General features: G+C 38.4%; 1 protein-coding gene across 1 annotated transcript in view; it reads left to right on the forward strand.

Annotated features, from left to right (window-relative positions):
- The window catches only part of RHOJ (ras homolog family member J), a 139,629-nt gene extending 127,532 nt beyond the window's left edge, over nucleotides 1–12,097 (forward strand). The window contains exons 4-5 of the mRNA XM_036769561.1: nucleotides 530–625; nucleotides 10,542–12,097. Coding sequence (XP_036625456.1) covers nucleotides 530–625; nucleotides 10,542–10,691 — 246 coding nt within the window. The 3' untranslated portion in view covers nucleotides 10,692–12,097. The remainder of the gene's footprint in view (nucleotides 1–529; nucleotides 626–10,541) is intronic.
- The last annotated feature ends 2,905 nt before the right edge of the window (nucleotides 12,098–15,002 follow it).

Genomic DNA, 15,002 nt, shown 5'->3' on the forward strand with positions numbered 1-15,002 from the left:
CACTTATTCCACTGTTCTTGCTATAACTGATTACAAACACTTTTAGTATTGTCTTCTTTTGAGTATGCTCAGTGGTGGCAAATATTCATCCTCTAAGAGTATATTTGATTTTAGAAGTAGCCAAAAGAGAATGGGAAGTAAGTATGGTGAATAAGCTGAATGAATATGAATTTAGATGATATCTTGGGGGGACGGGTGAAAATAATATGTAGTTTCAAAATAAACTATCTTGTAGGATTCATAAAGTGGCTCTGGAGGCAATTCCAAGAATATTTGGTCACATAGGCATTAGCACATTGACTCCTCAGGTGACATTTTGGAAGGACGGCATTCATTTGTGATATGTACATTGCGTATGTTGTTTAAAAATCAGCCTTCTTACTTTATGGTCCTAACCCGTGAATGTGACTGTTCATTTCCCAGATAAAAAATTATTGTAGTACGCTTGTAGAGTTACTGCTTCACGATGAAAAACATCTACTTGTGATTTGGGGAAAACTGAGTTTGCCATGTGTGCTCTCTTTGCTAGATTGATCTTCGGGATGACCCCAAAACGTTGGCTCGGTTGTTCTACATGAAAGAGAAACCCCTTACTTACGAGCATGGAGTGAAGCTTGCCAAGACGGTATGGTCAAACTTCAGTGAAATCTTCAAATTTATTCTAGGAGAACAATTTGGAATGTTATATATGAGTGCTTTGGAACTGGCAGGAGGAGAGAAACTGCCATGCTTTGGCTAATATTCATTTTCAATCAATTCAACAAACATTTATTTAGTGCTAGGCACTGAGGATACAAAGACAAAACTGAACTAGCCCTTGCCCTCATAGATCTTACATTCTACTGAGGCAAATAAGTAAATATGTCAGTAAAGAAAGTTATCCCTTCCACATCATGACTTTTCCCATCTTGGTTTCTATATATCACAGGTTGGCATAAGAAATTAAATGGGAATTTGGGGGGAGTTTTGCAGAATCCACAGACAACACGCAAAGGCCAGCAGATGACAAAGAAAAAATTTGGAAACCCAGAAATGCATAAAAATATATATAGTATTGTATGATATGAACCCAAATTTTACAATAAAGTATTATGAACACCCCATAAAAGAAAAAGAAAAAATGCAGACTTCTCTGGTACAAAGGGAGGACCAAGAAATTTTAGACAGATTTTCCAGATAGTGGAGGTGCTGCATCCCTAATTGCTCTCCCTAGGGAAGGGATAACTGTACAAAGTAATTTGGAGGTGGGGAAGTATTAACAACTAGGGAAAGGAGAAGGGATCAGAAAAAAATTGCAGGAAATATCATTTGAGCTGATCCTTGAATAGGTGAGAATTTGAAGAGCTGGAAGTGATGAGGGGAAGTATTCCAAGGGGAGAGGAGTGCAGAGAGGAAGAGGGGGAACAGTCCGAGTAACAGCTCAAAGGAGACTGGAATTTTCTGAACAGGGAACAGAAAATAGACCAGTTTGACTGGAATCAGAGAGTATGAAAGGGAGTGAAGCAAAATCAGTTTTAAAAGACAAGATTGGAGATAGATGATAAAAGAGTTTAAAAGCCAAAGGAGTTTTTATTTACCTAGAGGTGATAGTGAGCCATTAAAATTTCTGGAGTGACATGATTCAATGTGTGTGTTGATTTGATGATTATACAGAGGTTGAGAAGAAACTGAAGGCAAACAGCCCAGTTAGAAGGCTGCTGCAGCAGTCTAGCAAGGGGTGATGATGGCTTGAACTAGGTGAGTGGAGAGGAGACAGATGTGAGAGGATTTAACTTCTCTCCTGTAGCCTTGTGGGAATGGTTCATTTGATTAATGTGTTGTCAGGAAGGATTGTCTGTACCCTAATAAGAAGGAAATTTGGTTAGTTAAAACATCTGAGGTTCTTATTGTTTGATTTAACAGCCTCCATGATTACTGTTTGCTGCATTTTATGATAATAAAATCATTCATCCAGTCTGTTTATTTGTAAATCTCACCGCACATTATAGGTGCAACATTTAAATTAGCCTCTAGAGGCATTTTGTGGTTGTCTTGGGAAAAACTTTAGACTAGCATCTAGCGAGTTAATGTGTGCTTAATACTTTAAAAACTTGACGGTGGAATGAGTCCTGGATCTGGAGTCATAGGATCTGGATTCAAATTCCAGTTCTATCACTATTTATGTGATAAAGAGCAAGTCACTTAATGTGGGAGGCAATGTAGGGCATTGGAAATACTACTGGATTTGAAATCCAAGGACCTGAGTTCAAATCCCAGCTCTGTCACCTGTGTGACCTTTGACAAGTCACTTAAAACCTCTCCAGGTCTCAGTTTCCTAAAGAATAAAGATGGAGTAGATGACCTTGAAAGTCCCTTCTGTCTATAAATCTATGATCCCACTACTCCCTGGGCCTCAGTTTCCTTATCTGTATAATGAAATAGTTGTGCTGGAAGGTATCTAAGGCTCCTGATCCCGTTGGAGAATCTGTGCTATCAGGAATTTTTAAAAGAATAACTCATACAAAAAAAAATAACTACACCAGGAATAGGAACTTTTTCTCTGAGACTTAAAAAATACTCACAGGTGGATTTATTTTTAAATGTCCTTTCTTGACAGCAACAGTTATTTGGCTATGAAAACATTTGGGGAAGTATTTGCTAAGTTCTAAATTCTGCTCAGGTCCTCTGTGTCTCCCTGTTGCTGCAAATATCTGTGTAAAATTGATACCAAAATTCACATATTGAGGACAAACTTCATTTATACATTGAATGTGCTTCTGAAAAGTTTTCTGTAAATCAAATCATACTTTCCCATTGACATTTCAAAAAACTCTCAACTCTGTGATAGCTCTGCTCCAAGACTACAGAAATTCACAAAACATAAGTAGTTTGATCCATATTAAATTTATATTGCTGTTCAATGACTTTTTATTCATCACTGATTGTTGCTTTCACCACAAGTATTTATCTGAACCTTTTCCACTTTCTTTAAACTTTGCACACACTCCTCTGCCCTAAAGCCCCCACATTGCAAGCAGATAGCCTTGCTTCTTTTTCACTGAGATCAAAACCAACTGAAGTGAATTCCTTTAGTTTCCCTCCTCCATACTTCAAAACTCTTCTGTCTTCACTCATCCTTTCCTCTTTTCTTTCTGATGAAAGGAAGGAAGGAAGAAGGAAGGAAGGAAGGAAGGAAGGAAGGAAGGAAGGAAGGAAGGAAGGAAGGGAGGAAAAAAGAAAAAATTTCTTTGCCATCCATTTTCTCTACCTTTCTCCAACTCTTTGCACTATCGAACACATCATTCTGCCTTCTCTCTTTGTTCTTTAATATCTCTCTCTACACTAGTTCTTTTCATTTTGTTTTGTTTGGTATTGCTTTATTTGGTTTGGTTTTGTTTTAGATTGGGTCCCTCTCACCCAGACTAGAAGTGCAGCAGCCACTCATGGGCTAGATCCCAATACTAATCTGCATGGAAATTTTAACTTGCTCCATTTTTCCCACATGGGCAAATTCACCCCTCCCTAAGCAGTCTGGTGGCCCTCCACTGCTAGGGACCAGACAGTGTGAACAGTATTGGTGCCAAACAGTATGAACACTCAATAAGCTTTAGCCCTACTACATCTCAGAATTTACAAATGCAGGCAATCCAACATCCTTAGCAACCCTGGCCATAGGGACTACAGGCATGTACCACCATTCCAGGTGCTCCTTCCATTTTACAAGTTTTAAAAAAATAAGCTTTCCTTTGACACTTTGACCCACTTGATTTACTGTCCTATCCCTCTCCTCTTTTTTATGGTCAAACTTTTAGAAAAGTCATATGGCTCCATTTTCTCGTCTACTTTCTCCTCAACCCCTTGTAATCATATTTCCATCAACATCATTCTATTGAAAATGTTCTCTAAAAATCACCAGCAACCAGATCCAATGGTCTTTTTTTGGTCTTCATCCTCTTTGACTTCTCTTTAGTGCCATTCTCTCTTATTCTGCCTTCCTGCAGGCATGTCCTAGCTCTCCAGCTATTCTTTCTTTGTCTCTTTTGATGGCTGCTTTCCCCACCCTCTATATTCAGAAATTCTCCTAAGTTCTATCCTAGACCCTCCTCTCCTTTGCTCTCTCCCTCAAATGATTTGATAAGCCATATCTACAGCTTCCCCATAACAACTATAACCTTTTTCTATCCCTTAATGATAAAATCTCTGTTCCTTCCTCTCCAGAATTCTTCTTCATATTTATTTTCACTTGTCTAAGCCTCAAACCTGTTGCCTTTATTGAAATTGTCAATACATTTCATTATTTCCTACCCTAGAAGCCAACCCAGTTAATTAGTGATGAATGTGTGCAAACTTAGCTCACTATGACTACTAGCTGGTCCTATCCACCAGACCACATCACATCTCATCCAGCCTTCAAAGCAGGCCAACTCACCATTTGCCTGACTCCCCATACAACATTTCTTCCCTGCCCTCTTTTCTACCTTTCCAGAACAAAGCACCCTTCCCTAATAACCACAAATCTATGTGTATGGTCTCTCCCTATTAGAATGTAAACTCATTGAGGGCAGGGACTATTTCTTTTTTTAAAAAAATTAATATTTTTAGTTTACAATACTCAGTTCTGCATGTTTTTGAGTTCCAGATTTTCTTTCCCTCCCTCTCCTCCCCTCTCCTCCCCCCAAGATGGCATGGAATCTGATATATCTTCTACATATATCTTCGCATTAAACTTATTTACATGATAGTCAAGTTGTAAAGAAGAATTATGACCAGTGGAATGAATCATGAGAAAGAAGAAACAAAACCCAAAAAAAGAGAGAGAGAGAGAAAAGAGAGCAAACAGTTTGCCTCAATCTGCATTCAGACTCCGAAGTTCTTTCTCTGGATGTAGATAGCTCTCTCCATCATGAATCCTTTAGAGTTGTCTTTGAACCTTGTATTGTGAGAAGAGTCAATTCTATCAAAGTTAGTCATCACAGAAGTAATATATCTGTGGTTGTGTACAATGTTCTCCTGGTTTTGCTCTGCTCACTCAGCATCATATCATGTGGGTCTTTCCAGGTTATTAAAAATATTTGTATACCCAGCACTTAGCAAAGTACCTGATACATAGTCAATGCTTAATAAATATTTTTTCATTCATTTTTTTCAACATTCATTCAGAATAGGCAGCGTTGGTATACTCTAGGGAAAAGCCAGGAATTGTCCCAACAGATAGTAGTCCTTTCTTTTATCCCCAATACAGGCTCCAAATCAATTCAGATTTTCTGCTGGTAGGAAGCTAACGTGTTTCATCTTACTCTCCTGAATTTACCACAAATATAATACTTGTATTCATCCCAACTTAAGGAGTCCCCACCACATAATCTTTTGCAAAGAACCTATCTTTGTCTTTTGTGTGGTGAATCCTCACCACAGACTTTTTTCCCTCAAGGTAACTCTCCTCTGCCTTCTTGTCCTCATGGCTTTACTTATCCTAACTCTTCCTTCTCTCCTCTTAAAATGCATGTGGACAATAAAACAGACAAAATACAAATCTTTGCCTTCTTTGTGTTTTCCCTCCAGCCTTTCCATTCTTTTTTCTTTCCCTCCTTTTCTCTATTTTTTTTTCAAAATTGTTAGCACATTTTTCACTTTCATACTTCAGGATTCTCATTTGCAGTTGCCACTCATTGTTCTCCTGACTAAAGCCAACGTTGGGGGAAAGTCTGAGTTCAACACATCCAGATTTTCATGGTTCTACTCTCCTGTCATTCCTTTGGTGGTTTTTCTCCTCCCACCAGATTTTGTAGAAATTGTGCTTAGAGCTGCTCTGGCCAGAAACTCTGAGGGTCTTCCCCTCCCAGACTGATTCTTTTGTGAAGGCAAAGCAGGCCATTTCTTACCTCAATTCTTACCTAGCCTTTAATTACTAAATGGGTGTTGCCTCAGACAGAAACCTGGGAAAGACCTTAGCACAAAAAGGACAAGGTCTCCCACTGCATCTGGGGCCATTGCCAGTCATCCTGACCTGTGTCTTGCCACTGGACCCCTATGACTCTAGAGGAGAGAGTGAGGTTGATGACTTTGCACAGCCCTGCTTCATTTAATTCCAACTCACTTGCAAGTCAAGACATCACCCTCCTGGTGTCATTGGTCCTCTTTGAGAACAAAGAATGAACAACATTTCCTTCACCTTTTGCCAACCTTAATTGCTATGGTATCCCCTATATCAGCTCCCTCTCCCCCTCACTATCATTCTCTGTTGGCATCTTCCCAGTATGTACCATTTATCTCAGGAGAACTTTATTTATAGAATCACAGGCCTAGAGGTAATCTAGTCTATAGGTAAGCTTAAGAGATTTTTAATACAACCATCTCGTGTTATAGTTAAGGAAAATAAAAAATAGAAAGATAAAGTGGCTCACTCAAGGTCATACAAAGGGCCAGTGGAAGAACTAAGAGCAGAACCTGGGTCTTCTCATGAAAGGCACTGAGGTTTAATAAAATGTGTGCTGGCTTTGGAGGCAGGGAAACTAGGCTCAAATTCTGTTTTTGTTTTTTATTATGTTTGTGACCTTGGGTAAGTTACAGCATCTCTGAATCTCAGTTTCCTCGTGTGTACAATGAGGGGGCTGAACTAACTAACCTCTGAGCTCTCCTCCAGCTCTATGATCCTATGACTCCATGACTAGTTTTCTTTCAGTCCTTGGGTTTAAACAGGATTACCATTCTTATTCACTTTCTATTGATAGCTCAACTAAGAAGGAGTCTTAGTCTTGTCCTAGGTCACTTAAGTAATGGCAAAACTGTGTCAAAGATCTAGTACTTCTGATGTCCAGTCTATTAGATGAATAGTCCAAAGAATCTATTAATACTTCCATCTAGCATCAGTTTTTTTTTAACCCAGGGTCTTTGAACTTCCATTTTTTTAAAAAAAATATTTTTGTGTTTATTGTATTTTTGATGTCTTGTTTATTTTTCACATAATTGGTTTCCTTGGTAATCCTATGTATTTTATTTTATTCATTACTCTGAGAAAAGATCCAAAGACTTCACCAGACTACCATAGGGGTCCATAACAAAAAGGTTGCAAACCCTTCATCTTAAAGGTGCTTCTACTCCAGAGGATTTCACCCTCATTTTTCTATATGATATACTACAGTATACCTAGACACACTTGCATTTTTCAACTTAATTGGAAGCCCAGAAATCCTGGGCTTTTCCCATACCGCACTAAGGCAAGATATGGCAAGTCACAATTCAAAATGACAGAGGGAGTGTCCCCAAGCCTAGATTATTGCAATAGCCCCCCTGATTGATCTCCCTGCCTGAAGTTTCTCCTCACTCAGTCAATCCTCCATTAAGGTGTCAAATTGATCTTCCTAAAGTACATTGTCATTCGCCTACCCCCATTCAGTAAACTCTAGTGGCTCCTTATCATTTCCAGGATCCAATATAAAATTCTGTCTGGCTTCTAAAGCCCCGTCTGACCCCTTCCTACCTTTCCAATCTTCTTATATCTTACTTTTCTCCACATGATGCAATGACAAGCCACCTTCCTACATGTCTCACAAGACTCTCTATCTCCTGACTCAGGGTGTTTTCACAAGCTATCCTCCATGCCTGTCCTCATCCTCCTGGCTTCCCTGGCTTCCTTAAAGCTTCAATTAAAGTTCTGCCTTTTGAAAGAAAACTTTTTTTCCTCTATAATCCCTCTGAGATCATCTCCAATTTATCCTGTCTGTATCTTGTTTGTACATAGCTGTTTGCATGTTGTCTCCCTAATTAGACTGTGAGCCGGGACTGTTTGCCTTCCTTTGTATCCACAATGTTTGGTCGATAGTAGATGTCTAATAAATGCTTGTTGACTTGACTTAACAGCACCAAAATCCCTAAATGATGGATTTCTAAATCCTCAGAGTCTTCAAATGACTTTACACACCCCATATAATTTCTAAAATCACAGCAACTTGAAAGTTTTTAATTACTTATAGAATTTATTACAACCAGTTAGACACACTAACTATAAAATAATTAGAAATATCTTCTGGTATTTTCCAAGATGACTTTTGGGAGTGGCTAAATGGCAAATAGCTATTAGACTGAAATGTTAATTAGATTATCATGCTTTCAAGATTTGATAAAAATCAAACAAAATAAACTTGGGCAAAATCCAAAAACAAATGGATGACATATTTTATGACATAATTAGGGAATTTATGTCTCTGCCTTTTATCTCTCTCTCTTATCCAACTGTGTTCTTTAATTACAAAGTAGCTATGTGCCATTGCAAAGACCAAACAGTGAAAAAATGAAAGTCATTTTTAAAATAACCTTAACTTTTAATAGCTAATATCCTTTCCTTTGCTATTTTTCTACCATGGAGCAACATTTTTAACAGCTACTAAATTTAGGGTATGTTTTATAAAAGTTACAGAAAATGTTATCAATACTGTCTTCCCTCTCACTTAATGCGATTATTCCCCAAAGCTCTAATTTTGGTATTCTGTATCCCCCATTAAAATGTAAGCTCTCCAAGGCAAAGACTTTTATATTTTTATCCCCAGTGCCTAGTGTGGTACATGGCACATAGGCAGCATTTAGATGTTTCGTCATTCATGTATTTCATATCCAAATGCTCTCCATTAGCCGAGTCATTATCCCCATAGCTTCAACAACCACCTCTTTGCATATGACTGCCCAATCTAGTCATCAGCTCTTAAACTCTCTTCTGAGACCCGAGGAGCATCCCTACCTACAGGGCAGCCCTCCTGCCAGGCCCTTAAACTCAAAACATGTCCAAAAGTGAACTTATTATCTTTTCCCTTATACTTTCCTTTCCTTCTGACTTACTATTTCTGTCAGTAATACCACCATTCACCTATCTCCTCTGCTCAAAACTTTGGTGCCTTAATTGACACTTTCCCCTCCATCATGTCCTATATCAAACCAACTACCAAATCCTACTGATTCTATTTCACGTCTCTCTTATCTATGGTATTATTATTTGTTGTTCACTCGGTTCAGTTGTGTCCAATTTTTCATGACCCCATAGACCATACTGTCCATGGGGTTTTCTTGGCAAAGATATTGGAATGGTTTGCCATTTTCTTCTCCAGTAGATTAAGGCAAACAGGGTTAAGTGATCTGCCCAGGGTCGCACAGGTAGTAAATGTCTGTTGCCAGATTTGAACTCAAAAAGACTCATCTTCCTGACTCCAGGACCAGTGCTCTATGCTCTATCCACTGAGCCACCTAGCTGCCTCCTATCTATGCCTCTTATCTGTACCTTTCTTTCTACTCCTGTTGCTATTACCCTAGTACAGGCCCTCATTCCTACCTGTTTATATTATTGAAATAGTTTCCCAGTAGGTCTTCTCATTTTTACTCCCCTTCTATAATCCAACTTTTATATCATTGCTAGAATTAATCTTCTTTTTGCATAGATCTGGTCATGCCATTACTATGGTCAGAAATTATTTGTGGTTCCCTTATACCTACCAAGTAAAGTTGAAATTTATTTTCCTGATATTCAAGGCCTTCCACAATCTGGCACCACCCTCCCTTCTAATACCTCATTATTACTTTCCTCCAGGCACTCCATGCTCCAGTCAAACTAAGCTCCTCTTTGCCACTTAGATAACTATTGTAACTCTCTTTCCCATAATCCTTCACCTTATTCCCCAGATCTCCAATGGCCTCCCTCCTCCTCATTTGTTGAATATTACCCACCCTTTAAAGTCCAACTAAAATGCCACTCCTCTCCACGAAGTCTTCAGTAAATGCCCCCATTGGTAATGACTTTGCCACTCAGACCTCACATCACACAATTTTTTTAGACCGCTTTAATGCTATATCAGAGGTAACTAGATGGCTCAGCAAATAGAGTGCTGGGCCTGGTTAGTCAGGAAGACCCAAGTTCAAATCCAACCTCAGATGCTTAGCTTTGTGATCCTAGGCAAGTCACTTAACCTCTGTTTGCCTTAATCCACTGAAGAAGGAAATAGCAAACTGTTCCAGTATCTTTGCCAAGAAAATCCCATGGACAATATGGATCATAGGGTGAAAAGTCAGACATAACTGAAAAACAACTGGTTAAATGCTCTGTGTTCTACAATATTTGTTATATGTATTTGTATATATAAGCTATATATTATCTATTATAATTATTTTTATTATTATTATCATGTTATGTGACCCTGGTTACTTAAATATCTATTTAAGTAACCTCTCACTGGTTTTATTTCCATCATTGCTCATTTGCTATCTTAATTTTTATATGCTTTCAAAAATATTTAGGAGACATGTCCATGGACTATCCAGTTCCCACAATGCTTGGGAATAAGAAAATAACAAACAAAAGGGGTCATTTTTGGCATACACAAAAAAATGCCTTCAAAACTCCAAAGAATAAAAATCAAAATCCAAACCAATTTATTCCCAGCCCCTTCCATGAGAACCAATAGCTGGGCCAGAGGACAAAAGGACATTATCCAAAGGCAGTGGTTACCAAACCCAACTCAATCCATAAGCTGATCTTTGTTTGGATCTCATGTCTTCTTTTTTTCTCCTTTATGTTTCAGATTGGAGCACAGTGCTACTTGGAATGCTCAGCCCTGACACAGAAAGGCCTTAAAACAGTCTTTGATGAAGCAATACTGGCCATTTTTCACCCCAAAAAGAAGAAGCAACACTGTTCCAGGTGTTGCCATAGCTGCTGCACCATTGCATGAGATTATGTGAGATACTGTTCCAAGAGCTTACAGAAGTGAGGACGCCACTTCATCCTGGGGCTCCCATATGCCCCTAGAGGGAGTACATGACCAGAGCAAGAATTTACTTCAACCCAAGGTCTTCCTCCAGTCTATGAGACTTCACATTAGTCAGTCAAATATTCTTTTCTTCCTCAAAATCCATACTCTTAAAAAAAATGCACTGAGCCAATATTATAGTCAGGACAGCTGTTGATGATGTTGAAAACAAAATAAAAGGCATCATGCATCTTTATATCTTCACCTCCAGTGAATGTGAAGATGTAGGGAAATTTCTCCAGACTCTGTACCAGACCCTAAAGACATATTCAGTTACAGTTTGGCAGCTTTAACAGATGCCTTTAACAATATACACGAATCCAATACAAATTTATCAGTCAAATTTTTTCCTTGAACTGCTATCTTATCCACATCTGTCTTACACAGATTCACAATGTTTCAAGAAGCTTATCCTGTCCTGATTTATCCCACAAAATCAGCCTATACAGGGTCTGTTTCACTAACATTTTATATTTTCAATGTTCACACCAAAGACTTCAGAACCAACATTTACCTCCAATCTCACTTCTGAATATAAGAAGCCAAAGAAAACTTTGAGTCTCTATCAAAATATCTAGACAGAGCCATGCTTACCAAGGTTGACCAAGAGAGAAAGCCATGGGAATTTTTACAGACTTCAACCAAAACAATGCATCCTTATTTTTGCCGGAAGTCCTTATACATGAATCAAGGTATAATGGGGTCTGTTGGTAGCCTGATTGTCAAAGATTGTCATAGCCTATTTGATGATGGAATTTTAGAGCTAGGAGGATTTCCAGAGCTCATCTTCATTTTACAGAAGAAAATGAGGCTTAAAGCCTTGCCTGAGGTGATTCATGGATCAGAGAGATCTCTGTTTCTTACCCAAATTGGAGAAATGGGACAGTTCCAAGAAATAGCTGGAAGCGGGCGGACTCTTCTCAGTCTCCATTCTCCCCTTCTGCCCACAATGGCCTCTCTTTATCCATCCACTTGTCAAAACTTTCTCCCAAGAAAAAATTTGAAAAACTTCACCCTGAAGTGGAAAGGTCTGATTTAATGCAATTAAATTCAACAAGCATTTCTTAAATACCTACACAAAACTCTGCCAGTTAGTGTATATCCTCCCTGAGCTATTGTACTGTAATAGGCTACAGAGCCATAAGTAGGACAGAGCAACCATGACTTTGCCACAAATTTAGGTGGTGCAAAAAAATTTAACAAATACACTCCTCAAGAACCAACTGAATGTATCAGCTAGTTCCCTAGAATAATTATTTAAAATAAAGAGCTACTAGATACTTAACACTCATCTGGAAGCCTTTACAGTTAGTGACTAGTTCCCCTTCCCACTCAAACTGGTTTGTCTTAAATATTTCACATATATATATATACACATATGTATTTATGTATATACATATGTGTATATATATTCATAACATGAATTACAAATATAATTTGAGGGCACGGTTTCATGCTGCCAACCCTGAACATTAAAATTACTAGTTATATTTCTGTTAGGCAAATACATCCTGAAGCTACGGGGTGAAAGAGTTCCCATGGCAGGATTTCAAACATCCTCCAGCACGTAGAAGAGTTCCTTGTTGGATCAGCAAGACATTCCCAGCCATCTGAAATGATGCCCCAGGGTTATCTCTCTGCTTTGCCCATGTGGGAATCCTTTCCCAGGGCTGCTGAACAGCAAGCCTCAGAAAGTCTCCAAAGATCAGCCATGTTTGACTGGAAGGATTTTATCGCTTTCTACTAATTGCCTAACCCGCAATAGTTTCTCCTGGTTATTGCACAGTGCGTTATGTCAGTAGCTTTCCTCAGTATGGGTTACCTAGGGTGACATGCATTTTCTAATTGCTGGTTCTCCCTTTTCCCTATACTCATCATCACCGGTAACTTTTCAGAAATGTCTTGGTGCCATATTCAGAAATTGTTTTTTGTTCAAGTTGTAGACTCAGATAGAAAACTTATACCTAGGGGAGTAAAAAATAACCAGTAATACTGGGAAATCAAAGTAAGTCTTAACCTTTTCTCTAAGACTCCTCCCTGGAACCAGTCTTTTTTTCACAATAGAGCAAGTTACTGCTATGCTTTTAATTAGAAACAATAAGAACATATTAATCCATTTTACAGACATCTTGGAAATGCCTAGGGAATGTCTTTATTTTACTTATTTTATCTTTTATGTCCTCTTAAAAGTTCTGTTCCCAGGCACAGAATGACAGTATTTATACTTCTGAACACTGCCAGGCCCAAATGATATTAAAAGAAGGTCTGTCTATGAGGCAGCTACAGGAAGAGAGAGGTAGATTTAGAATAAAATCACATGAGAAGCACAGAAAGATATTGCAGGGGACAGGATCATTTGTTCCTTTGGAATTTCCCTAGGAAGTTGGTCTGTCTTGCATATTACCCCCCGAATATATACGAAGTACTTGATATTGCCATGTCCCTTCCATCTCATCCTTTCCCTCTTCATCCCTCCTTTCTTTATTTTTTTTACCATCCCTTCTTACCTGACCCCTTCTCTAACATACACATTCATTGAACAAAACTAGGAAATCTATAAGTGGAATATTGATAGCGAGAGGAAACAAAATACTTTTAGCTTTTGCAACTAGAAATCTGAAGGCTATAAAATATGACTCCATAGAGACCACCGATTTTATCTAGTTTATGCAGTAATAATCATTTATCAGGGTTACAAGTGAGATATTATTAGTCAGTTTTGCTCTGATATTGCCCACTAGCTTCTCGCTAAATGGTGTCTAGTTAACATTCGCTGGTGTGATTCAAAAAGGGACTGACATTCGGTAGCTACACTGAAGGAAAGTTTTCAGGATTTATACATAGCCCTGCCATGCTTCTCTCCGGGTTTGCACCCACCTGCTGGGCAAGAGGGATTAACTTGCTTGTTGTGTAAATGTTTCTTCATTTACTCTTTCAAACCCTTGGAATGAAATTTAGCATTCTAGAAGTAATTAGTCAGTCATAGGATTTGGAGCTGGAAGGTATGTCAGAGCTCATCTGGTTCATAAGACCAAACTCTTTCTTTTATATAGAAGGAAAATGAGGCTGGGAGAAGGGGAGGCTCAAGGTCACAGGGGCTGTAAGTAGAAGGGCCAGGATTTAAAGCAAGGTCTGCTCATTCTAATTCTTTTAAACCACACTGCCTCTTGTTGAATCCAAAGAAGGAAAGAAAGGGTCTATATGACCTAATCCCCCCACCTCAAATCGATTTTCAATTCAGTCAGGTTGAATTGAAAATGCTTATATGAACTAATCACTCCACCTCAAAATTAATTGCTTGCTCCCTAATTAATGGGAGAACCAGGTTCATTGTGCTTTATTGCACATGTACACATAAAGACCATCTCTAATCCAACTACTTCATTCTACAAACAAGGAAACTGAGGCCTAGAGAGGTTAGGTGACTTTGCCAAGTTCACACAGCTAGTTAGTGGCAGAATCAGATCCCTTGATTCCCAAACTAATGACAAATTAGCACATAACTCAAACATACTGGCTTACAAAATTGGTTGAATGAATGAATAGTTGGATGAATAAGTAATTTAAAAGCTTCACTAGGCATGGGTGTCAAAGTTTAGTCAACCTGAGGATGGTGGCTTTTGAATGCTTTGGGAAAACCCTATTTGTGTGAACATCTTTTCTTGTTAAATTGGCTGACTAGGCAAAAACCTTATGAAAAATGTATATCAAAGTGCAAAATTTCCAGGGAGGGTAATAATTAGATGTACCTGATAAATGCTAACAAGGTCCAAAAATGCAATGAAATCATGGGCTATGTCTAGTGACATTTCCATCTTTAGCTGTTTCTCCAGTCTTATTTGGGGGAAATTTCTTTGAGAAATCTGAAAAGGAGATTCTTGCTCACTTGTGAATAAGTAGAACATAAGTGTTCACTAGCACTCTAATTTTAAAATTTTCACTGCAGCAAATCACAATGAAACTTGAATGGATAATTCTAGTCTCTTCTTTTTTGTTCTCTCAAAAAGGCACTTATGTCAAAACTAGACCTTTTCTTTCTTTTAATCAGCTTCTACTCTGGCAAGTCTGTACTGTATGATTTTTAATTTGATGGTGACTCAAGGCAGAGTTAATGCTCAAGCTGGAGCCATTTAGTTTTATTTTTAGCCACAGTTTTCTCAACCATTCTTGCATGGGAGGTCAGTGCTGTACTGAGCTGAGGTCAGAGAAGTAACTTCCTAGGAAAACTGCTTA

The sequence above is a fragment of the Trichosurus vulpecula genome, chromosome 8, assembly GCF_011100635.1.
Source record: "Trichosurus vulpecula isolate mTriVul1 chromosome 8, mTriVul1.pri, whole genome shotgun sequence".
Lineage (NCBI taxonomy): Eukaryota > Metazoa > Chordata > Mammalia > Diprotodontia > Phalangeridae > Trichosurus > Trichosurus vulpecula.